We start from the raw sequence: 26,770 nt of genomic DNA on the forward strand, positions 1-26,770 counted from the left end.
GTATTGACTGGGAAAGCTAGTTCAGTTTATTTTTGCAAATCACCAACCCTTAGAAGTGGGATTAAGTTCAGTGCAGGAGAAGATGGAACTTTGTCTCCAGAGTGAGGTCACAGTGCTTGTCTCTTTTCAGCTTCCATCGCAGTAAAAGAATAGAAAATATAATTGTTTCATGTTTCAGTTTTATCTCCTGAAGAATGGGAGTTATGATTACTTGTGCAGGCTGTAATGTCAGCAATTACTTCTTGTCCTTGTTGGTTCTTTAATGTGCTGTCTCTGCCCTGTTTGCATACCTGTAGTTGAAATTCTCATGTGCTGCTTTTGTATTTTCTTCTTTTTTTGCCCTTTGATTTTATTTATTTAGAGATTCCACTGAACAGGTAGCTGAGTAGACTTCAGCTGTGCAGGAATTGGTTGTGCGCATGGCTTTAGTGATGGCAAAATCCCACCCACCTTAGATGTGAAGGCAAGGAAAAGGAAACAAAACTTAATCCAACAGAAGAGATGAGAAAAGAAAGGCTTTGGTAGTAAAGGAAGGTAGAGGGGAACACCTGTGTTACAAGGTTGGAAGGGAAGAAGCTAAAGTGATACACTGGTTTTGGCACTGCAATGTGTCATGATACTGTTCTGATTTGTAATTTTAAGAACAGCCAAAGAAGTCTGTTGCTTAAATAAGGTAATTCACTGATTCTTTTTTTAATTGTAAAAGTATCTTTTAACCTCATTTTTCAGTAGAGCAGGTAAAACACTAGGACTCATTTTGGAGGAGCATATTTTTGTTTAATGAGGATATGTTTATGGTAATTTTAATCAATAAATTAATAAAAACAGTAGTGCTTGGTTGCTTTATTGCTCATCTCTTATCTGACTGGGGTCATGTACAGCATTCGGTCTTGGTAGATTCTAAGGAATGTTGTTTTCCTTATTGAGTAGCTTAGGAAAAAATCTCTCACTAAAATGGATCCCAGTTCTGTGTGAGGGACAGGAGTGTGATCGCTGTTCACCTTGCAATATCACACTTGAAGGCTTTCTAACTTGCCTGAACTACAATCAGGTCACTCAAATCCCCCCATGTCCCTAGAGAATAGAGATTGTTTCACCAGCAAATGCATGAAGTATTTTGAGCCCATTCTGCTGAATTATAGGGTTTATTTCAGAATTTGGGAGATTAATTTTTATGGAACAGGTAACTGAGAGAGTTAGCAGTCTTGCTTGAATAATGCCCTACATATTTTCTTGACTAAATAAGAACAAGATATTTGACCATCTTCTAGAGGGAACACTGTTTGGTCAGCATAAATTTAAAAGAAAATTCCAGAAGAGACAGCTGACCATTCTTGTGTGTTGTTTGCAGCTTTTTCATGTTTCTTCTGGGCTTTAATTATACTGCATATACAGGGCAAGAAGAAAGACCAGGGGTTTTGTTCTTTTCATGTAGGTGTAGCTTTATCACATCGTTGGGAATTTATAGTCTGGTAATATGTAGTGTTTTTTCCATTCCTGCATTTTGCAATTGGTTTGTGCAGCCTTATAGTCTGGCAGCTGAGAGCTCACTTTTTCATGATTTCTTTTGGCAGGAAAGGGTTACTGTTCACATTTCCTGTGTAATTCCTTCTGATCTTGCTGGGCTGTAATTACTTTCTTGATGTTAAACATTCCCAGGCTCCTATAACCTTCTAGCCTGCTTGCACTGGCCAAGTTTGTCCCAGGTGATCATGTGGGCGAACCTCCTGTTTTTGAGGATAAAAATCTCTCCTTCCTGTGGAAGATAGGCTACATACTCATTGCTTTGCTCTGCAATCCCAAGAGAAATCTTTTAAAAAATAATAATAAGGTAGCACATCACTCTTTCAGAGTCAGAATTAGCAGCCAAAATACATCACAAATCAAGTGTGTGGGTTAAGAATTTGCTGAATCTTGGTTGAATGACTGCGAGTTCACATTGAAGATTATTTTTTCTTAATACATTTGGAAAATAGGTTATGATATAAAAAAGATTTTGACTGTAGCTTTTTACTTTTGGCCATATAATTGGCAAATCGTTTTAAGCTTGTTTGAATGTAGAACTACTTAGCTGAGCCTTCAGGAATCTTTTCTTTTGAATTCTTTGCAGTAGCAGCATATTAAAAATAAAAAAACGCAGAATCTTACTCAGTTCTGTCTTTCTTACATAGTTCAGTTATCCTGTGCTTCTTCTGATTTTCAGTTTTAGTATATAAACAATAAACCCAAGGTATTATTTTGTTTTTAAATAGAAGTGACTGTATACTACTGAAAAGTGTTGACTTCAGAGGTGTGGGAACTGAAGTGTTCTGTTCTGCAAAGGCACCAAAAGGTTTTCTGTGCTGCTCTTCAGCTTTAATGTGGAGGAGACACCTGTAAGAATGTGAGTGAAGTTTGTTTTCCATGACCTTTATGCTGTTTTCTCACAGTGCCAAGAAAGATGAAAGGTTGTGATGGCAGGGTTTTTTTAGGGTGTGAGGAGTTGTAATGTGCTGATACATTGACACTAGTGAATGTTGGGTTGGTTTGGTTTTTGTTTTTTTTTTACTGACAATGTCAGAGAAAGTAGTTGGAGGTTCTGTGCTCTGTTGGTTCAAGAAGTAGCCTGAATTTTGATACTTTAGTTAAGAGCAATCTCATTATCTTATTATTGTGTTATAGGTAACTTTTCTGTCATAATCCTAGTCTTACTAACTTAATTAGCTGCTTTGTGAAATTCTCAGGCTGCAGGTAATTCTGTTTAGCTGTATTATTGTACTTGCAGCACGGATACTCAGAAGTGTTCCCAGTAACTGACTGAAGTCTTATGAATGTGTAACTGTGAGCTGAATGGGATTATATGGTCATACCTGGAAGAAAATGCTTTGTAGGTAATAAATTGTATCAATTTGAACCCTTATTTAATTCTTATGCATGCCAATGTCTGTGCGTTACTATATAAATAGAAATTAAAATAGTTTGCATGTGTGTTGTTGACTGTGCTGCTATGCTAGTGAAAGATAGGAAGAATATATTTTAATGAAAATGTATTTAATCTTTTTAGGAAGTCTTAAATTTGATGCCTTAGTTACAATTGCAATGCAGTCAGTATGCTGTCCAGTTCTTAGTTGCATTTTCCATCATGTAACTGGGAACATGACTGTCAGATCTGTCTGGTTTTGTTGTTGAACCCGATGTTCTTATGGGGTATTATTCAACACAGAGAAATCCAGTCCTGGCATAAAGTATTTATCGAGTAGTTATGTGAAAAAAACCATGAAGCACTAGGTGAGTGTAACTGGTCAGAAAAGGATGCTGCTTGTAATTTCCAGTTACATAGTCATTTTATTGTGGCCTGCTTGTCATCTTCAGATACTTGGGATTTGTTAGACCACTTTGTATGAAGTGAGTTCACCTTTGCATATCCACTTGGGTATGTGTTCAGCATATTGCAAGCATGATAGGCTTCTGTGCAGCAGGGTAATACTTTGGTTAAAGCTTTTTTTTTTCCAAAGCAGCTCACTTTTGACTATAAGTTATAAAAACACTGATGAATTTAGATTTGGTTGAGGGGCAAACCCTCCTGAGGCCTGTTTTCAATCTAACAGGATGTATAGTTCATCTTGCCATTCACTTTACCTGTTTAATTTTGCTTCTGCTTAGATGAAGGCAGAGAGGAATTACTCACTGTTTTGTAATTAAAGGTAACCTGTTTTGAATTTGTTTTGTAAAATACTTGGAATGTAACCAACCAGACTCTCTATTATGAATTTCACCTTCATGGTGGAAAGTGCCCTGAGTGGTAATGAATTTTCTTCCATGAAAAATTTGTGGTTTCAGAGTCTATGTGAATTGCCTCTTGCTTTTTGTGTAGAAGTCACGTACAGGATGTAAGGTGGTTCTGTTTATCCTCTGTGTGTGTGTCCATGTTGATCTAGTGATTTAACATAAAACTCTTGTGGACTTCCATGTCTGTAATGTACTAGAGGCAAGGTGATGCATATAGTTGTGGAGCAGGGAAGAATTGGACCTAACCTTAAGTGTATTTAGTGTAGAGAAAGAAGCTCTGGTTTTAACAAGCTGCTATAGAAATAACGAATGATTTGAATTAGGAGAGCTTTTAAGCTTTCAGACAATGCAGACAAATGTATTTTTATATTCAGAGTTGTTCTCTCTTAGGGAGGACATGTAAATTACTGTTGTGACAAAATGCATAAATGTGTCTAGGATTTGATAGTAATTAATTCATTTTACTTATCTAAGGATAGATTAAGTGCCTCAGTTTGGAACTGGCTATAAAAAGTAACATGTAAACAAATTTAACACATATCCGGTGTAACAGCACGTTTGGTAGAACTGAAGGCGCTTTGTTTTCAAATGCAGTGGTTTCTCACTTTCGGTGTTCACAAGCTGTTCAGTCACAGAGCTCCTCTGGACTGGATTTTTAAGGGCACATTTATCTCCATGGCTTTTATTGACTTGAACTCTATATGACAGAGTCTTAAGTACTGCTAAAATGTTGATGAATTATGTTGCTTCCCATTGGTGCATAGAAAGAATCACAGAATATCCTGAGTTGGGAGGGTCCCACAAGGATCATCAAAGTCCAGCTCCTGGGCCTTCACAGGGTAGCCCCAAGAGTCACACCCTGTGCCTGAGAGCATTGTCCAAACACTTCTTCACCTCTGGCAGGCTCGGTGCTGTGAACATTTCCCTGGAGAGCCTGTTCCAGTGCCCAGTCACCCTCTGGGTGAAGAACCTTTACTAATATTGAGCCTAAACCTTCCATGACACATCTTCAGGCCATTCCCTAAGGTCCTGTCGCTGGTCACCAGAGACAAGAGATCAGTGCCTGTCCCTCCCCTTATCTTTATGAGGAAACTGTAGACTGCAGTGAGGTCTCCCTTCAGTCTCCTCCAGACCAAGCGACCTCAGCCACTCCTCACACAGCTTCCCCTCAAGGCCCTTCACATTTTGGTAAAGCATCCTTTTTACGCTTTATAACAACTTTGTCTTTCTTGCATTGTAGTGCTCAAAACGGCAGAGGCTTCAAGGGCAGGCTGGGCCAGTGCAGAGTGGAGAGGGACAATGCCCTCCCTTGCCCAGCTGGCCATGCTGTGCCTGATGCACTCCAGGGAGGCCCTGCAGAGAGATCTCAGCAGATTCGAGGTCTGGGTAACCACCAGCCACATGAAAGTCAAAAGGCAAAGTGCTGAATTCTGTTCCTGGGATGAGGCAACCCTGGATGTAGAGACTGGGCAATGAAAGTTGGAGAGCTGTGCCACTGAAAGAGACCTGGGGTCCTGGTCCATGGCAAGCTGAACCTGAGCCAGCAGTGCCCCTGGCAGCCAGGAGGGCCAACCCTGTCCTGGGGGGCATCAGGGACAGCATGGCCAGCAGGGCAAGGGAGGGACTGTCCTGCTCTGCTCTGCACTGGAGCAGCCTCACCTTGAGTGCTGGGGGCAGGTCTGGGTGCCACAGTGTAAGAAGGATACAAAACTGTCAGAAAGCATAAAAAGGAGAGCCACAAAGATGGAGCAGGGCCTTGAAGGGAAGTCTTGTGAGAGGCAGCTGAGAGCACTTGGTCTGTTCTGCCTGGGTGAGAGGACACTGAGGGGAGACCTCACTGCAGTCTGGTGAGGGGCAGAGGAGAGACAGGCACTGATCTCTGCTCTGGTGACCAGTGACAGGACATGAGGGAATGGCCTGAGCTTGTGTCAGGGTAGGTTTAGGTTGGATATCCAGAAAAGGTTCTTCACCCAGAGGGTGACTGGGCACTGGAACAGGCTCCCCAGGGCAGTGGTCACAGCACCGAGCCCAATGGAATTCAAGAAGTGTTTGTACAATGCTCTCAGGCACAGAGTGCCTTGGGGGTGGTGCTGTGCAGGGCCAGGAGTTGGACTTCATGCTCATTGTTGGTCCCTTCCAACTCAGGGACTGATTCTGTGATTCTGTATTTTTAAGTCTTTTCAATTTTATGATTTTAGATAAACAGTCAGGAAAACAGAGAACCTTACAAGGTATTTAGCAATTTGAAAGATATTAGGAAGCAGAATACACTATATCCTTATTATCCTTATTATATGTTTCTTCTGTAGAAAAAGAGTCCTGTTCTTGTCATCTGCTCTCATGCTATAAGTAATTTCATGTTTTGTCATCTGGTAAATGTATATATATTGTCTAAATTTTTTACTTATTGGAGGCTTCTTCTAAAATTTCCATCCAAAACTTTACATTTCAGAAACTTAAGCTCTGTTCTTACATCTGTATAAAATGAATTTCGCTTCCAGTCTGGGAATTTTCATGGTACTTGAATACTGTAGGTGCTACAGCTATTGCAGTCAACAGTTTTAAAAATGCTTGCAAATTAAATACATATATAGCCAGAAGTCCTGAAAAAATATTTACTTATGTATCTTTGAAGGTAACTGTCATCAATGGAAATACTTATGTTTTTAGATTCATCACAGGACTGTGGGTTTGAGGTGAACTCTTTGTCACTGCAATTTTGTGTTTCATTTTTAAGGTTAAGTCAGTTCTGACTTGTGGCATGATCATTGACATTTACATGGTATGGGCCATGAGGCCTGCATGCAGCAAGTGAATTCACACAGATCAGAAATAGCTTAGAAGAAAAGTGCAAAATGTCTTTGGCACTTATCACCATTATTTTTAATCTCCCCTCCTCCCTTCCAGTGCCCTAAAAAGAAGTAGTTGAGCTGGATGAATCAGTGTTTGGTACAGAGGACGATGCAGATTGTTGGCATTCACCCAGTGCACATCTCAAAACTACAAACTCAGATCTTACATTATTTCACTACTAGTGAAAGGTGAATGACTTTGAAGAGCAGAAGTGAATGTGGTAGAAATAATATGTAGGGTTTTCTGCTTTGCTGCAAGGGAAGCATTGATTTTTGTTTTTACAGAAATGTTTGGTAATGTTCTTTCCATATTAAAACCCTTATTTAAATCTTAAAAGATACCATGTTCTGTGTCTAGGCTTGTATATTTTGCTATTTAGTGCAAGTTTTTGAGATAAAGCAAAATGATAGATTAAAAAACTAAATCACAGCTGTGTAAAGAAAACTATACCTGGCTGAAATAATTTGTATGTTAAAACATGTTCAATGAGTCTTCACTAGAGAACCTCTGAAAAATGAAATGTCATAGCAAAACCTTACAGACTTTTCTGTGGTTTTGTGTATTAAATGTTCTGTTGCCTGCTTGAACAGTTCTCACCATTCAGAAGGCAAGTAGAGTAGTATTGTGCCAGTATTTTTATTTGAAAAAATATATTGGAGACTTTTTAATGTAATTCAGATCCTAGAAAGATGAGCAGTTTCTTAAAAGTCATTCTGTATTCAGTAAAGAAAAATTGTGAGAATTCAGCCTGTTGCAGGTATTGGGAGCTAATGCTGATAAATCACTTGGCCACTAATCAATTTTTGAAGCTTCAAAAATAATTCTTTACATCTATCTGACAGTTTTCAAACAAATAAAAGCCACTCTGTTGTCTTCTGTACAGGTTTTTCTTTCCGAGGCATGTAGAATAAATAGAGCAGGTGTGTTAGGAGCTGTGATCTAATTTTGCAGGTTGGGAGCCAAGAACAAGTTCTGCATGCACATACCTCCGGCTTTAATCTTTAAAAGAAGAGCAGACTTAAAAAACAAGGAGTACTTGAGCATAAAAATGTGACTTGCTTGACACCTACTTGTTCATTTAGTTACTCCCAGAACAATTCTTCTCTTAGGAAACATGATTTGTTTGGTTGAAACAAGGTAAGGAAGGGAGTGAAGCAATCCAGTTTTAAAGAATGGGGAGCTGATGATGGCAAGCCCTGTATGGGCTGGAGACAGGAGATTAAGGAGGTAAAGTTATTAATAAAAATCTGTGGGCAGTAGAGTACAATGGAGTTCTTTAAATATAGAGGATGTTCTTGAAGGGTACAGAAGCTTAGTAGTGATAGAAGTCCAATACTGGGCAAGGATGATAAATTTCTGCTCTGCAGAGAAAGGCATCAATATTCAATAAATATTTTGTTCTGTATTCAGAAAGAGGCTGGATGATGCTTTTACATCTCACCACCTCCATCATTAGTGATGGGAAGAATGTATTATCACTGTACCAGCAACTATTAATGTTAAATGTTTTTAAATCTGCTGCACTGACACCTACAGATACTAAAAAAGAAAAAAAGCTTAGAAGCTGTATGAATTATTCATTTTGAGTTTTAACAAATCATGGAACAGTGGAGAAATTTTAGAAGGCTGGAGGTGAAGGGGAACTAATGTGCCCAAATTTAGAAAGTATAATAAGTGCACCTTGAAAAGGCTGATAGTAGTATGCTGTCAGTGAAGATTTGAAGGAGAAAACATAATTAATGCTGATGAGAATGGGCAAGTCAGACAACATCGTACTGCTGCATGGGGTTACTCTTTCTGTAAACTGATATTCGACCTACTGGCCTGTAGCACCCCAGGTCCTCTCTCTTGCCTTTCTTGAAGATGGCTATGTGCCTTTTTCCAGTCTTTGGGAATTTCCCTTGATGCCCATGACTCCCATGACTTTTGAAAAATGATAAGAGTGCATCCTTGTGGTGACACTGATCAGCTCTCTCAGCAGTACTGAATGCATCCTTCTGATCCTGTGGGTTTGTACCACTGCACCTTCATCTACTCTTGGTAATGTTATATCAGTGCCTCAGCCTCTTCCATGGCTTCATTCACCTTCTCTGCTAAGCACTAGGCCCACTTTTTCCTTAGCCTTTCTTTTGTGACCTTTGCCTTTTTTGTCACACTCTATGTGCATGCTTGAGTAGTGTCTTAAATAATTAGAACTCTGCTGTAATCTACAGACACTGAGCATGACTAGCAAAGTTTGGATTTGGACATAAAGTAGGAATTAGTGCTGCTATTCAAAAAAATTTATGTTTGGTTATTTAATTGCCCTAAGTGAGCAGAACTTGAGTGTTAGAATTTGAAGGCTTGACATGACTCAAGCAGTGTAGGTGTCCCACAGCATGGCTTTTATGGTAAGTTAATGAAAAGGTACTGTGTGTCAAACCAAAAAAATGTAGCTGCTTTAAAAGCTTGGTCATGCTTAATTGTTTTCCTCTTGAAGTACTAATTCAGTTTGGTCTTGCTTAGTTTGAGATTTAACTGAATGCATTTGGAATACAAATATCCGTAGGAACAGAAGACAAAGCTGGAGGCCCATAGAGAAAGAAGAATGTTCCCAGGGTTAGCATAGACTGCACGCCACAGCTGGTTGCTGGACAGAATCCAGGAATAATTTTGACATGTTTATTTCACATTTTTTCTCTGTGAACATGTTTTAAGGACACTTCATTAAAAATGTCCGATAGTCTTTGAAGCTCTGTGCCTTTAACGTTTTTCAGACAACAAACAGGGTGGTGGATACAAAAACGAAAATTATTTTGGCAAGGACTGTTTGCACAATGAGAACAGCACAGGCTAAGTGAGTGAAGGCAGTAAACTAGGACAGGTTGGTTTTTGATTTATTCTTTTTGGTGTTTTTAACTGTATGAAAGATTTTTTAGTAAGTATGGTTCATCAGTAACACAGTGCTGATAGACAATAATAGACTGCAAGAAAGAGAATTATTTTAAATAAATCACAGATTATGTTGTCCTGTATATTTTGTAGGAATGGTGTACCAGTTTTGAACAACAGCTGATATTTTATGTTCTTCTTGATGCTAGTCAATAAAGCATGTCACCAAAACTAGCTACATCTGGAATGTTTGTGTCTATTTAACTTCTATTATTTGTATTAAAAAATGCATGTATACCAGATTGACTAGAAAATACACTCTATTGTGTTCTGATTGTTCTTAAAGTAAATGACACATTAGTCACTTCAGCCCAGCAGTTGCTTTTTCAGTTGGGTCAGAGCTCTGGGAGCTCCCAACCAGGGAATTGTGACATTCCATGCAGGAGAATCCATCAGAGTGGTGACAGTCCTTTCCCAGAGAATGAGGGACGTGGCCGAGCACAGAATGTGGGTGAGCAGCTGAACCTCTGTGCTGGGGTCTGTCTGGATCACTCTGGGCCCAGCAGCAGCAGGGAGGGCAGATGCTGCCTCTGCTGCCTGTGCTCAGCTCTCAGCTGGGCTGTCCCTTCCCTGCCTGCTGATCTCATGAGGCTTCCAGAGCTGTACTTCACATCTTCAGCTGTGGATGTTGAACTGCCCTTAGTTACGCAAGATAATTTTGAGTGCAATGGTTGCATATTGGGAATTCTTTTTATCTGCAAGTATAAAATTTACACAATACCCTTTAACACTTAAGGCACCTACTGTGACAGAATTTATATAAAATGTGACCTTTTAATTTTTGCACTAAGTTTGGAACTCTGGGTTTTATGAGGGTGGTTCAGCGAGATTATGTTCTAATTTGTCAGCTTACTGTTTGATGATTCTTGTAATGCAGAACAGTTTATTATGTGCTTAGGAGGCAGTAAAGGTGGAAGCTGCTTAAGATGGAAGTTGCTTATGCTAGTCATTAGATTTTTACAGGATTTTTAGGTATGACCTGTTAAACACATACTCCTTTCTGGTGAGTAGGATCGTGTTTGGGAAACATAAGATACAACTCAAAGCTGAGCAATGTTTTTAATGTTGGGTATTGTTTAAAAAAATCCAACTGTTGTATTTGCATCTTTAGTTTTAAAAGCATATGTATTCTTAAAGTGTACTGAACCCTCAGTTATCCAGAAAAAACCCATCCTTAGCCCTGGAACAGTCTGGGCTACCACTATTACAGGTAGAGTTTGGGGGTAGAATCAGTGTAGCACCATAACAGTTGAAGCAGTTCTTAGTACAACATCTAATTCCTTACCTGGAATATTTTTTACTACAGGGCTATCTGCAAGGACCAGTTGTGCCTCATGCTGAAATGAATTCTACTACTTCAGTAAAATTTAGAAGTTGCATTTGTGTTCAGCTGAAGAAAACTGGCTTCTTCCCTCGACACAAGTCACTAAATAGTTCAGTGTACAATTTGAATTAAGAGCTTTCTTTGTTTGTTAGGCCTTAGAATTTAGTTTGCTTTAATGGTCTTAAGCATGTGGCAGCGTTAGTTTTTTTTTGATGCTAGTACCATTTTCGTGTTCTTTGTTTCTTTAACTTCTGTCTTAGGAGTTTGAATTCATGTTAGAGGTGACCCCTTTTGGGAGGGAATTTAAACAGAAAGTCATCAATTGGTAGGCAGTTTGAATTTTAACTTCTTGGAAGTAACATCCCATCTTGGCATATGTAATTTATTGCTTGATTTGGCACAGTTGTAGTGAATGGATTTTTTTTTTTTTTGTTAGTTCTTGAATGCTTGTTTTGCTTGGATATATTGAACTTAAAAACCACTCACTGCATTTTAGGAAGTATAAAGGACATTGCTGCACAAAATTTATAAATGCCACAATGTAGCTTTCTTGAGCTTTTAAGAAACTTGTAATGGAAATTCTTAAAGAAAGAGCTGTAGATGATGCTCTTATTTGGTACCATGGCAAAATTGAGTACTGTGTTCAAGTTTGCAGCTGTAAAATTAGAAATAATTCCATTATTTTAGTCAGAATTGCAAAAGCAATTCACCTTGCAAAGCTTGAAGTTTTTGTTTTTGCTTTTTGTCAGCTGTTGGTTTTTTTTTCTAGGTAGAACATTAACAACATACCCAGACTATATGAAAATAATGAAACCCTGTATAAAATCCTTCTTGAATGACACAGGAAGTTTTATCAGAAAGATGGAGATTAATGTTGAAGAAACCCAAAATACTTCAGTCAGAAGAAGTGATTGACTATTTCTTGTTTAGTCTCTACGAAACTTCAGGGCCATCTGTGATTCTGTGAAGAATTCAGTATCACATTTCAAACTTAAATCAGTCAAAATTGTGCAGATGAATGTAGCTCTTAATCCTCTGATTATTAGTGGAATTTTTAGGTTTGTGTTATCTGACACATTCAAATACATTTTTTCTACATGTGGTTATGTTTTGAAGTATCAAGTAGCTCCAAAATATGTCAGGACTATCAAATTAAACAGAATTTGCTCTCCTTTCAGCATTGCAGACCTTGTTCTTTCTGTAGTCTAAAATGAACAGAAACCTAAAGCTTTCACTAGAAGTTGTAACACTACTAGTAATAGCTTATTCTTCAAATGTTAAAGTAAAGGAAGTTTAAAAAAAATAGTAAAATACAACTAATGGGTCTTTTTGATCTTTCCTGTAGTCCTCTTTAATTATTTTGGTTGGTATCTTTGTATATTAACCTCCTTCTGCTCTTTGAAATAATCTGGACTTCTCAGTATAAAAACTGGTTATTCATTAGGTAAATAAAAAGTATATATGGCATTTTATTGTTAAATACCTGTATTCTCTGCCAGTCAATCTGAAGTTCTCTTTAATCCACCAGCATAACTAAATAATAAATAAGGGAGGCTTAGGTAATTCTGAGATATGGTAAGAACATTGCCATAGGAATTGATGGAACAATCTGTCCTATGCATGTAGACCAAATTTTGCTGTCATTTTCAGGCTACCCTTTGCTGTCAGTTAGTAAATACAATTTGATTTCTGAGAGGCAGTTGTTGATGTTTTTAAGACTCATCCAGACAAAGCTGTAAGGCCAGTGTTGACCCTGTTTTCAGCAGGGAAGTGGGAGAGGATGACCTTGTGCGTTTTCTGCCAACCTGAATGATTTTGTGAGTAGCTGTGTACACAACCACAGATGTTTGTCTGGCTCTGTGAAGTTTTAGTGTAACTCCACTGAAATTGCTGTTTTAGTGTTTGTGATATTGTTTATCTGAAAAGAAATCTAATGCACTGCAGCAGGTACACAGTGAGAGGTAAAATACGTAGTCAGGTCAAATCAGTAATTAATTACGATCAAAAGCCAAAAAGTCTCAGAGTTTAATTAGGTATTACAAACTGAAAACCATAGTGGTGTGCAGCAATTCCACTATGAATTATGTAATATATTGCTGACAGAAGTGTAAGATACAGAGATTGTGTCTTAGGAAACTGCATTGTTGAGAATCCCAGCAAAGCTTTTAAGCAGTTTGGACCCAAGCAATAAATGAGTGCTTAATTAAGAACCAGGGTAATGTGGTGGTGGGGAGGAACAGGAATAGAAGGAACTGTCCTGTTTGAATTATAAAGTGAATTCTAGATTAGTCATTACCCACTAAGAATGGTACACATTTCTGTTTCTTGTTTTGTTTTAAATATAAAGTTAATTTGAATTTAAATTGTAAGAACTGTGGGCAGCATAGATTTCATGTAGTATGCTATAAAAATGAAATTTGTATTTTCCAGAACTATTTTTTTTAGCTGTCCTAAGAGAAAAGAACAAAATCTATCCATTTGTATTGATTCATCATTTCACAGTTACGTTCATACCAGTAACAACCAAGATTGTATTTTAAATCAGGAACTTTGGCCTTTTAATACAAGGTAATGGCAAAGATGTCTAACCCAGACATGGAACTTACTAAGGAAAACATAATATGACAATCTGTCTTTTCAAATTGGAAATTCAGAAAAAAAAAAGATGTTGTTTTTTGACATTCAATGAATTGGCTAATATTAGGCATAACAGTGACCAGGCTCTTTTGAATTTTTTCAGAATGGAGTTGTTTTCTTAAATGGAAAATAGTTGGGGTTATTTATAGTCATAAAAATTGTTCCAGTACACTTTATTTTAATGCACATACATTTCATAAAATGAAGACTCAATATTGCACCTTCTTTAGCTTTCTCTTCTCCCAGTGTCTTTTTGAGAAATTTCACTTTAATGATTTTCTTGCAGGTCCTTAAATTTGCTTTTTTGGAGATAGTTATAGTTATAAAATAATAATTAGTGAGACTGTATGCTAGTTTGGCCAAAATAGTAGAAAATATGTGAAACAGCCTCATTTCTTGTAGTGTATTTTCTAGTCTTTATTCATGCAAGCAAAAAACCTCCAGGCTGATTTCAAAAGACTTATCTCCTCAAGAAAAGCAATCATTTTTCATTTGCCTGCTATTTTAAGCCGAACGTTGATGTTGCCCTATGTTGTTTCATAAATAAGCTTTTATTCTCAGCAACATGTTACTGAAAGTGGCATAGAACCTGTCGTGTAGGCACAGTTCCACTCTGACAGATGGGCAGAGCGTAGGCTTGCCAGCCAACCATTCCCCACATCACCCAGCAGAGTATGAAGGGAAGCATTTTTGTCCAGGATTGCCACTGTGGCATTCAGTGCATGTAAGGCTTGAAGTTCAGGAAATGCGCTCGGGCTGGTCCATCTCACAGGATGACCAAAAGTTTAAAAATAGCCTGGGTTTTAGGTTCTGCTGGGTTTGTACCGATCTCTTTCTTTTTGTGGTTCTGCTGAAGTCATCTAATGGGCTCAGCCAAAAGAATTCTGCCATGGACACGCATTTCTCCGTGATGAATTATCTAAGTATGGAAACATAAGCAGTGAGCAATTTCACACACTGTTGTTTGTGACTACATGCATATCTCTTTGGGTATAGAATAGGAAGACTAGGATCTGAAACAGGATCAACTCCTGATGTAAAAATATAAAAAATAGAAAACATGGAGTAAATCAGACATTTGAGACTGAAGATGCGAATAGCGAAATGCAGAATATTTTTGCAGGTTTTCAGAAATGCAAATCAGCTGTTGCTTGGTTATTGGGGTTTAGGATTTTGGAGGAGTTTTTATTTTTTAAACAAATTGGCTTAATGCCTTGTACTTGATTTTTATAAAGTAGCCAAGCACTGCAGGCTTTTGGCAAATACACTTGCTTGAACAAATGCTTTTGTGTGTTACGCTAGTCAGTCATTGTGTCTGTCATTTTTATCTTCCTCTCTGTTTTTTCATAGCTTCAATGTTTTAATCTTTTATTTCAAGTCTAACTTGGCCTTTATATAACAAAGGATTTTCCCAACTTTCCTGGAAGCTGTGCTGACTCAATACTTTCACGCTTTTTGGGGAACTTGGTTTCAGTTGAAAAGTTTCAAAATTATGGGAAATACTGTTTGCATGGCACTCATTTACAAGATGGCATGGTATGTGAAAGAACAGGTGTGAAAAATGAAGTGAATAAAATTGCTTTTGAAATACAAATGGGCGTTTCATGGGCTTCTGTCAGGACAATGTCTTTTCTAAACTGTAATAAGTATTTAATATTTCTTTTTAGCTGGATGCTTTCCTTCTGAAATTAAATTACATAATATTTCTTTACGTGCCTAGTTTAAATTAGAATTCATAATTAAGCCTAATATGAAGTTACAATATTTGATTTAATGCTTTCTTCTAGTGCCTGTACTAATGTACACTGTATTAGAAGGTGCAGTCGTCATTGAGACGCTTTGTTCTTTTAACAAAAGGTACCAAAAATGAATTTGGTTAGGGTCATAGTGGTCTAGTTTAATACTGTTATGATAATAAGTCCTATAATTACTTTCAGGTAGTTCTTCCTTCCCAGAGGACGAGGTTTTTAGTTTTGATGTCTGCTTAAAGCATGAGGATGACAGTAAAATTAATGTCATAACCTTTACAGCCTATTTATCGCTTTCTCTGTAATATCCTAAAGGATTTTGTGTAACATCTAAGATAAATGTCTTAGTATGGACAAGCATCGAATTAGGTTAATTGGGTTCAACTGATATTCATATTCAGTGTGTCTATCAGGACACCTGTTTCATATAAAAGACCTGTGGGTATCTTCCTGTGAAAATTGCTTTGAAATTATTACACGTATATGCTCTGCTTCCTTTGGATGTTAGAGACTGAGTTACAGTATGGGATTTTTTTTCCAGTTTGCTTGCTATTTTTGCCTCTTAGGAATAATGAAATTTATCCTTTCATTCTCTGGTAACATGAGGAATAGTACAGGCAGATAGAGGTTATTTTATGGCATTAAGAGAGATTTTACTTTCTAATTCTGTCCAGCTTCAACTCCACTTCACTTGAAATTCTTGTAATAGATTCTTTTCATCTCTGAGTAGTCAGCAGCAGATTTCTAGAAAACTAATTTGAGTTCTGGAACACTGAGACTTGAATGAGTTTATTTAGGGCCTTATGGTAGAGTTATAAACTGAGCGAAACAAATTTTAAGATTATATAGAATTTTAAAAATTTTTATCATTTTGATAAGCTCTCAGGTGGAGAAGAATTCATGATATTGGCAGATAGAAATTAATGTATTTGGAAAAAACCAGTATTGGATTGAAATATAACCAGAGAAGAGTGAAAGAACATTTGCCTCTTCAGTACTCAGTGAAAGCATCAGGACATACTGAATTATTAGTAGCTGACCAGCCTAAATCTTTTTCTGGATATAAGAATGTAAAAGAAGTACAAAATTTAGTTATTAATTTTAATTCTAAGTGTAGCTTTTTTTGAACATCAGTATTGGAATATGTATCCCAATATAACCAGTTAGATGGTGCCTAGGTCAGTTCTGACCCTCGCTGCTTGGCCAAAGGCAGCACTGTGGTGTTTTACCCCAGAGATACCTTGGCTGGCGGCAGAGTGCAGCGGGGCACAAGACAGGACTCCGTTCTCCTCAGGAGAGAGAGCTTCTGGCGATAGTGGAGATAAAGGGAGCGGATTCTGCTAGAAGGTTGCCAGATGTTTATTCCATTGGTACAGAGATGTCTGCACTGGGCCACTGCTGCTAACAGAATGGAGGCCGCATGGTCTCATTAACATTTTAAGCTCAGGACAGGGGAAGGGGAGGGGACAGGTGAGTCACCAACCAGGTGAAGGGGCAGGGTCTCAAGGGACTAGGGACACCTATCACACGACGCCTTGCTGGTATGTTAGCCTGATTGACAGGGCACACTCAGCGAGGGGCGAGGGGGAAGGGAGAAGGTAAAACAGGATATTGCAACACACCACAACACATCAGCATGTTGTTTTTTCTTGGTTTTTTTTTTTTGGTTTTTTTTTTTTTTTTTTTTATGGGAAGTAGTCATACCAATTCAGATTTATAGTGAAATGGGAAAAAAAACCTCCCAAACCTGCTCAGGGCAGGCATAAATAGTTTTGTGGTTATAATCTTCAAATTCTAAAAGTTTAAATCAATGTACTGTACAGAACTTTTTAGTTAGACTGCATTTTCTGTTTAGGACATGCATAAAATGTGTGTAGACAATAAATATCTGTTAAACGTGTTAGAGCCTAGCAGAAAAGTGTCAAAAACTGTCAGAGAGAGGATCAAAAAGACAGAATCACAATTGATGTATTTGAAAACAGTGTAAAACACAGATGGGACCGATGCACAGTGTTTATGGTTTGCTTTGTAAACTATATGTAGTCACAGAAAACATGCTTTAACACGTAATGCATATAAGGATGGATAGAAAAAAATGAAGGGATAAGAATTTGTCCTGATTTCATTTTGAGCTCTTCAGTTTTTCCAAAAAGGAGGTTACTTGATTAAATAGCTCCAAATATAAAGTGTAGTGAAAGGTTCTTTCATATGACAACAATAATAAAAATACTATTCATTAATTGCTAAAAGAAATTATCAATGTTAATTGGAGAAATTATACTCTTTAAAAATTATAATGATTATTAGTAAGAGCAGATGATCAATGTCTATCAAATAAGCAGTGATTTTCTAGGTTAATACCATTACCTTTCTGCAGTTAGAGTTGAATTCAAATCAGAGATGCCTCTGGAAAATGTTTGGATTTATATGATCCAATTTTGTGTTGTAGTGTTGGGGTTTGTGAATGTGTCTGGGAAGAACATTGGAAAAATGTCTGGAGCTTCTATTTCCACATAGTATTCTAAGAATTGTTGATCTGTATCCTGAAGTCTGGTTTGTTGTAATTCTAAAAGTTGATAGTAACTATAGATGAGGCACCCTCTTAACATTATTTAATGCTCCCATACACAGGGAAAGACCATGGAAACCAAAAAAAAAAAAAACAGTGACTTTGAAATAATAATTTTGAGAAGCTTTATTTGAATATAATTTCTCCAATTATTTTTACAAGAATATGTGTTGCTTTAAATGTTTCAGTGTGTTTTGGAGTCCTGTAAATACTGAGGGGGGAGAAAAACTTCAGACTTTGATTCTCTGAAAAGCTGTTATTGATCAATATGGCCTTGAAGGTGGATGTCCTACAATGTGGGTGACAGAAGTTGGAAAGCCACACTGATTTCTGGACTTGTGTCACCATTCCAGAATTACATCAATGTGGCCAATGTGTTCCATTCTTGGATGTGCAGAGGGAGCTGTCTGTATGTTCCCACAAGATCCATCTGCATTTAAATGAGCCAGAGTGTGTTGGATGCTGGGCCTGACAGCTCATGGCTTGGCTGCTCAAGTACCACGGACAGAGGCTCTCTGAGGCAGCTGGGATCTGCTGATGGGCATCAGGAAGCCACTGCCAGGATGTGCTGGTTGATGCACCAGCATGCATGTTAGCCGTGGCTCAGGACAGAAGGTACAGGTGCCAGAGAGCTTCTCCTGTTTGCTGTGTGAGAGGTCTCCTCACAGCAGCCATGCTCAGTGTTCTTCTGTGCTTTGATGCTGAGCTTCCTGAAAATGGAACTGGTTTTCCTTTTACTGCTACCTACAGAACCATCTTCTTCCTGAACCTCACCATTGCTTTTTGGGAGTCAGTTGCGTGACAGTAAAGAAATATGTTCAAGGCTTATTTTGTTTGGTATTTGCATCATTATTTGTCCTATGTATTCTGTATTTAAGCAAAACTAATCTTTGGTACTTCATGTGCTCAGAAGGTGTGTCTTGAGTGCATGTCTAGCATGTTCTTTATGTAAGGTTCTCCTGGCTGTTGAATTGGTCAGGAAAGTCAGCAATCTCCACATCTGTGCAGCTGGCTTTGTTTGTGGAAATGTTGTAGATGTTCACTGGTATGAAAGCCAAGATCTGAGTATATCCTCAAGAAGTTTTAGTTCCATCTGTGTCAGTCAATGGACTTGTCTGTTACCTTCCCGAAGCATCTGGCTGCATCAGGAGAACAAGAGCTTCATACCCTTTGTGATGTCTAACATGTTACTGGTGTTCAGTTGAACCAAACTATGATGCAGCCATTCCAAAAGCTAGGCCATTTTATGAAAAATAAATCTAAGTGGGTAACAACAATTTTATATTGTCATGGTGTTATCCTGTGTCTTTCCTCCCTGACTGTTGAATCCCACTTCAGCAGAGCTTGAACAGCACACTGAGCTGCACTGGAAAGAAGTGGCCAACTCTTCATTTACTGGGTGGCCATTTGATGTAAAGCCATTTTGTCCAATGCAGTGCATCACATCTTCTTGTAAAGGCCAACAGCACATTCAGGACAGGTGGCACTGTAATGTTTGGTTCTCAAGAGCAAAGTGGTATCTTCATTGTAGCATCCATGGAGGATTCTGCTGGTCAGTTTTGTGGGATCCATGCAGTGATCCAGATCCAGATACATCTGTCACGATTCGGGTTGGAAGGGACCTTAAAGGCGCCACTGAGTCCCAAAGCCCTGCCTGGGCAGGTAACCTGCTAGATCACATTGTTCAAAGCTGCATCCAGCTTGGCCTTGGGGAGGCATTCATGGCTTCTCTAGGAAAACTGTTCCAGTGCCTCACCATCCTTACAGTAAAGAATTTCTTCCTAGTATCTAATCTAAACCCATCCTCTTTCAGTTTAATGCCAATACCCCTTGTCCTATCTGCAGATGCACTTGTAAAAAGTCCACTCCAGCTTTTCTGCTGGCTGCCTTTAGGTACTGGAGGGTGCTATAAGGTCTCCTTGGAGCCTTCCATTCTTTAGACTGATCAGCCCCAGTTCTGTCTTCATAGAGAGGTGCCTTCAGCCCTTTGATTAACACTGGGGCTCTCCTCTGGATCCTCCCCTACAGGTCCACATGTTTGAAGGGAAATGATTGCTTAACCCTACATTGTCTGTGATTCTTCAGAATGTATTGCCATGTTGGGATTCATGACTGTGCTCTTTCCTGGCTTTAAGAAGGTTGTTCAATCACAAGAAGCCTAAGTTAGTGTTGAAATATGGAGAGCACATATAGGGGTCCAAAGAAACCCTTGGTTTAAATCTCCGGTGGTGTTTTCATGAGCGCTGTGGACATATTGGGATCCATTCTGAAATACAATCTGGAAACTATTGTCATTGTCCTGTTCATTTTTTTTTGTTAGTTTGTAAGAAATTATCAGAGCTTCTAAGTATCTGTATTTCTTTCTAGGAACATTGTCGTAACTGTTAAAGGGCATAATGCAGAATCCGTTAACAGTTTCTGCAGGTATGGTATGCTTTCTATACTTTATTTAGAAACTAGATGCTTGTGGTTCAAAATGTGGAAAAAATATCATCATTATTAATCACTGTATTACTTGTGTCTACTACTCTGCTGTGGTATGATTTGGAAAAAAAAGCCATTACTGCAGCATTTATCACGTTAAACAATTACAATAGCTAAAAGTGTATTCTTCTTTAGGGCTTTGCTAATTACTCTTAACACCTGAAGTGCATAAATCTGCTTCTTCTTTGATTCAGCAGAATTAAGTATTCAGGTTTTATTAATTTTTTTAAAATCTTCATATATTTGAAAATCCCTGCTATATTTGATCCCTATATTAAATGGGGTTAAATCTATCTGCAAATTATGCTACACTGTTAGCAGAAATAGGAAGAAACATTAACTTGGATTTTTAAATGCCTTTTCTTCAGCATTTCCATCCTTACTAATTTTTTTGTGTGTTTAGTTCTTTCTTCTATGTGGTTTCTTCAAAAGTTGTCTTTCATTTAATTTAGTTTTCACTAGGGTTGATGTCTTGATTTTTTTTTCCTCTGTTATTAGTAAGGGTATTTATGTATTCTCAAGCCTCTAAATGTGTAGCTGTAACTTCAGTTTCCCTTCTCTTTTGATCTGTGTCTCAGTGCTAATGTTTAAGTATGATTTTTAACATGAATGTCATTTTTAATGATACTTAAATGTGAGTGAATGTTTGATGGGTATGACATCAGCTCTAATGGACCTTTCAGAACCATTGCTGGTTGTCAGTTAAGTTTCCATTGTTAGTACTTATGTTAATTAGGAATAGCACTATCTATTACTTTATTTGAAGCCTTGAGCTTTTACTGTCATGTAAGTTTATACTTTACCTGTTTTGTGAAGAGTGAGTATTTTTATGATGCTGTAATAGTTCTGAGAAGCTGTTCCAGAAGCATGTCATTCTGATTGATTTTGGTTGATGAGTTCTGTGTCTCTTGGGACTATTCTTTCAAGGAAGAAAGTACTTCCTGTTGGGTAAAGCTGCCCACCCCAGAGTGTGCTCTACATTCTCATGCTTGTGACTAAAGTACTCACTTCTAATACTTAAAAGCATTAATTTGATTTTTTTCTTTAAGTAACAGGAATTTGACCCTGTTTATAGTCTTATGTTAAAGACATCTCTGAATAGTAATAGAGTATAGACTGTGAAGCTGTATGTAAACTTCAAATTGATTAAGCATTTGCTTTGAATTTTTTTTGAAGGCTTTTTCTTTTTTCTCCTAAATCAAAATCCACTCCAGTCAGTATCCTGTTACTGACTTGTACCCAGAGGGAATGGTAAAGCTCACTTGGAAGTGAGCTTCCATGTTAGAAGTCACAGAATCACAGAATAAGCTGAGTTGGAAGGGACCCACAAGGATCACAGAGTCCAACTCCTGGCCCTGCACAGCACCACCCCCAAGAGTCACACCCTGTGCCTGAGAGCATTGTACAAACACTTCTTGAATTCCACTGGGCTTGGTGCTGTGGCCACTGCCCTGGGGAGCCTGTTCCAGGGACTAACCACCCTTGAGTGAAGGACCTTTTCTGGATATCCAACCTAAACCTACCCTGACACAAGCTCAGGCCATTCCCTCATGTCCTGTCACTGGTCACCAGAGCAGAGATCAGTGCCTGTCTCTCCTCTGCCCCTCACCAGACTGCAGTGAGGTCTCCCCTCAGTGTCCTCTCACCCAGGCAGAACAGACCAAGTGCTCTCAGCTGCTCCTCACACGGTTTCCCCTCAAGGCCCTGCTCCATCTTTGTGGCTCTCCTTTTTATGCTTTCTGACAGTTTTGTATCCTTCTTACACTGTGGCACCCAGACCTGCCCCCAGCACTCGAGGTGAGGCTGCTCCAGTGCAGAGCAGAGCAGGACAATCCCTCCCTTGCCTGGCTGGCCATGCTGTGCCTGATGTCCCCCAGGACAGGGTTGGCCCTCCTGGCTGCCAGGGGCACTGCTGGCTCAGGTTCAGCTTGCCAATGGACCAGGACCCCAGGTCTCTTTCAGTGGCACAGCTCTCCAACTTTCATTGCCCAGTCTCTACATCCAGGGTTGCCTCATCCCAGGAACAGAATTCAGCACTTTGCCTGTTGCATTTCATGTGGCTGGTGGTTACCCAGTCCTCTAATTTGTCCAGGTCTCTCTGCAGGGCCTCCCTAGATCATGAGCAGGAGTGATATCAGTGTGAAATGATGATACTCTACAAACACATTAGTCTCCTTATATTTTTTTACTATGATACTTTTCTGTCCTTATATCAAGTACCACTTGTTTCTTAAATGTAGCACTTTGAAAACATGCAGGGTATTAGTAATTTGTGATGATTTATGTACAGCTCCTATGTTGGTACATTTCTTACAAATAAAACTTTCAGAAATAGATTAGATTGGATATAGAACCTATCCATCAGTTGCATTCCATGTGGCATATTTGTCAGTGTTTCTGTACTTTGAGTGTGCTTGTTATTTTTCAGTTAAGTATGGAAGTAATGATTAGTGCAAGTTCTTTGAGTGACAGCTAAACACTTCACTGCTGCCATTTGTCATGTAATAGCAGGTGTTCTGTAATTTAATCCGTGCTCCTTCAAGACATCTGTATTTTTCTCAGTTTTAAAATATTTTTTAAGAAGCGTGACTATCTTTTAAGTAGCAAGCAATTGTAACACCGTGTTCAATTAGATGCACTTTTCTGAACAATAAGTATTGAACTTGTCAAATTTTATTTCTTCCTCAGGATTATGAAATTATAATTTCATTCATATGACATGACAACAATCACTGAAGCATTATATTTGACTATTCACACTCATGTTAAATATTTGCCATTGAGCAAGTGTTGATATTTTTTATCATGCTCCATCATGGCATACAATACCACTGTGCCTTAGTGAACTGAAATATCATTGACATTGTCAGATTTTAGAAAATATTTTTGTTAAATGACTCTAACATGAAAGAACCGTGTATCTTAGACAAATGTTTTGCAAAATATAAAGCTGTCCTGGTTTGTTAATCTAATATGTTTTATCTTTTTAAAATATCCATTGGAAAATAGTATCACACACTAAAGTAATAGTTTTGTCCTTCAAGTATGTTTAATTTAGGCTTTTTAGAATCATAGGTCAAGTGTGGTTCTGCACATTTTGTATCCATGTTAGTATGGTGTTTGGTGCTGGGAGATCTCAAACTTCCATTAGCCTTGTAAATGTGTTTCTTAGCATCAGCTCTCACTTTGCTGGAACCCCTGCTGCCTTTATATCATTAACATAAATGCAGGTGCAAATAGCATTTATGTACTTTGATAGAAAGCAGTTGGAGACATTTCACTGTGGGACACGACACTTTCAGATTGTGTACATCTGTTCAAATAATGTATCCAAGCCAGTGACATGAACACAAGGATAAAAACATCTGCCCCTGAGACTATTTGCCATACAGCAGATGCTTGCATCTTTATTTATGCAGATGGTTTGTGTGATGAGCTGAGCAATGATGAAAGCGAGAAAGTTTGACAAAGATTTCAGGGTATTCCTTAGGATGGGAAAATCTGTTGGTAACAGTGCTTTGTTTTCATATGTGTAATGAAAGAAGAACATCTAGTGTAAATAGTGGTGGTTCTAGTAACATGGACGTGCCATTTCAGGCATTGACCAGATTAACACAAGGTCAGTAAAGGATTTTTTTTGTTTTTTAATCTCAGGCACAATAATTGCCTGTTTAGAAGATGTTAATAGAAGTAATTACTTTCAAACGGGAAGACTCAACTGCTTAGCTTTAGGCTGCTCTCAAGTTATACAAAACAGTGAATTGACTGAAGAGTTTGCAGAGGTAGAATGTTTTGGAAAACCAAGCTAACTCATCACAAAGTTGTTCAGAGGTTGGATGCGGTTCTGTACCTGATTCTGTGCCTCGGGGGATTTTTCAAGACAAGCTGTATTTAACATTACAAAATATTAGGCAAATGATTAGGCCTGTGTGTTGTTCGGAACTGCCAGCGGGGCAGTGCCCACTGCGAGCCGCGGTGTGAGCCGGGCTGGCACCGGCGGGACGGGCACCGACTCCCTCTGCTGGCTCCGCTCCGGGCTCGCTGTGCGCCCGCGCGGACACGGCAGCACCGGGCTGGGGCACACGGCCGGCCAAGGGCCTCGTCCTCTCCTTCCCATCCTCTCACTGCCAGGCCTTCTGATCCATTATCACCTGTCAGCAGTGTGTGTATTCCACTGTTCCTCTGCAGCACATCCAGCCCCTTCTCTTGAGAGCCAGCTCTGCCTTTAAACAGCATGGTGGCTGGCATGAGCGAGCTAGCGATGTCAATAAGCATTGCAAATAATTGTAATTATGCACTGGGGGAGGAAAACCAGTCAGATACTGTAATTTAAATTGTTTTCTGCTGCATCCTACTGCCAGTAAGGTCTAGCTGTGTTCAAGTTCAGCAGCAAGTGATAATTTTTTATATTAGGAAAACTAATGTTTGTCTAGCTAGGAATAGTATTTCAGAAGATGTTTTAGTTTTCTTATGCTATGCAGAGTCATGTCTGTCTTTGAAAAAATATACATACCTATTTAAAACACTGTGGAGATCCTTAAATCTTTATTTTAGTTTTAATCTTTAGCAGAATTAACTACAGGTAGCAATGTTATGTGTATCTCAGCCAGAGCTGGAGAGTTTTTCTGAAGAAATCTGGCTCCTGAAGAAAGAAACGGGGGCACAATTAGAGCAAACAAAAACCTTAGATAGGATTTCCCATTCAAAACTTAGACCACTTAGGTAATTTTCAGTGAAATTATCAATTTAAAAAATCCCCGAGAAGATACTCTCCAGCTATCCTTAGTGTTTAACAATTTTTCCTTTCCTTGGAGAGTGATAAATTTGTGTATAATTTATAACAGAGGACTCAAAATCATCCAAGCCAAGACTGACAGTCTTTTGATCCTCTGTTCATGAGGGAAAATTTTTGAGGTTTGTACTACAGAAGTCACCATGCAGATGTTTTTAATGCCTCAAGTAAAATATGGTTGCTGTATCGAGGCAAAGTGGCAAATTAATTGTTATCTCTTGCATACAGTCTTTCTTTAGAAAAAAGTGCACTGATTCTCACAAAAAAAAAGGTACTCTTTAACAGGAATAAAACTTTTGCTTTTTTGTTGTGTTCTCTTTTGTTTGCATGTCAGTATTGAAAAATATTAAATTTTGGGAGTAGTAAGAGCCTAATTTCCTTACTGAAGTGAGACATACATGTTTGCTGTCCCAAAGAGGGTTGAACTCTCAGTAAGATGTAGGTATGTTCTCTTTTTTTGAAAGAAGAGCAAAAATCTAATCAGAAATTATTTTATGATTTTATTCATTAAATGCTTCTACTTGACCTTTTCACACTGCATAGTTTTTGAAGAGTTTTGCTTTCATTTTTTAGCAGTCTTGGTAGTTACTGTTTCCTGTACTTAATAGAAAATAAGTCCATTAATTACTACTTACACGAGGCATATTGAAATTTTGTTTGTGCTGATTTGATCTTGATGGACCCTTTAAAAATAACTTTACATTGATAATAAATTTACATTGATAAATTTACAGTGGATGAATTACTGTTTAGGTCCATATCTTTCCTGAAGCTCACTAAAAGAAATTTCCCCTGAAAATTCTCTGAGGAATTTTGAAAAATCCAATTTCAGGTGTTTATCTCCACTTTCTAAAGTACCTGATTTATATTTGCAATGCTGTTTGGGGGTTATGAATTACTGGTTTATGATCAATGCTTCCATCACCTCTTTCAATTATTTTCTGAACAATTAGTTCCCCCAAGTGGCTGCATCACTGCAGCCTTGCTTTGCAAATCTTCAGGGATGGTGTCCTCTGTGGAACAGAATGACTGAGCAAAACCAACAAAGATAACCACTGGACTTGCAGTGGTTATATCAAAATAATTTCCATTCTACTCACTTGCATCCTGTCAGATCACCAGGATGACGCCCACTTTGAGGCTGACATGATTGGTTGCTGAAACTAGCAGAGGCATAAAGAAGCTGAAATACAGTCTTTGATGATGTATCTAACAGTGGCTCTCCAAAAGAAGTTCTGTGCTCAAATAGGAATTAAATTCAATCATTTATTTGTGTGGTTGCAGAGGCCAGGCACCATTTTGAGCCCTTAGTTCTTATACTGCCATAGTAAGAAAAGTCTCTGTAGTTTCTTCAGCTGTAAAGGTGGAAAAGGTTATTAGTAATTACAGATGCTTTATGTCTAGCTTTCTTTATGCCCGTTTTTATTTCTTGATATGAAAATATTTTGATCTGCTTAAGACCTATTAATTTTGTTGACCTTAATATGAAATTAGTAGCTTATAACTTGAAAGGCTGTGCCTTCAAAAAATGGAAAGCTTTTAAAGTTCACAAACACTGCATGAGAGGTGCTAAAAAAGCATTTAGATCTGCTAGTAAATGTATTTTCAATTCACTGCAAAAGTGTCTAAAACTCTCTTATGTATATGTATTCTGACTCTTAGGA

The 26,770-nt window shown here is 38.3% G+C and overlaps 1 protein-coding gene across 15 annotated transcripts in view; it reads left to right on the forward strand.

Moving 5' to 3' along the window:
* Positions 1-26,770, forward strand: part of ZNF438 (zinc finger protein 438) — a 52,792-nt gene that overhangs the window by 12,061 nt on the left and 13,961 nt on the right. For 10 of the 15 annotated variants that reach the window (XM_074530548.1, XM_074530140.1, XM_074530940.1 and 7 more), the window contains one exon: positions 20,198-20,254. The exons of 4 other annotated variants lie outside the window; for them this stretch is intronic. In XM_074530548.1, the coding sequence (XP_074386649.1) occupies positions 20,227-20,254 (28 nt within the window). In that variant the 5' untranslated portion in view covers positions 20,198-20,226. Of the gene's footprint in view, positions 1-2,252; positions 2,384-20,197; positions 20,255-26,770 lie in introns of all 15 variants that reach the window. One more of the 15 variants, XM_074530306.1, reaches the window with a different exon arrangement.

This window comes from Zonotrichia albicollis, chromosome 1, assembly GCF_047830755.1.
Source record: "Zonotrichia albicollis isolate bZonAlb1 chromosome 1, bZonAlb1.hap1, whole genome shotgun sequence".
Classification (NCBI taxonomy): domain Eukaryota; kingdom Metazoa; phylum Chordata; class Aves; order Passeriformes; family Passerellidae; genus Zonotrichia; species Zonotrichia albicollis.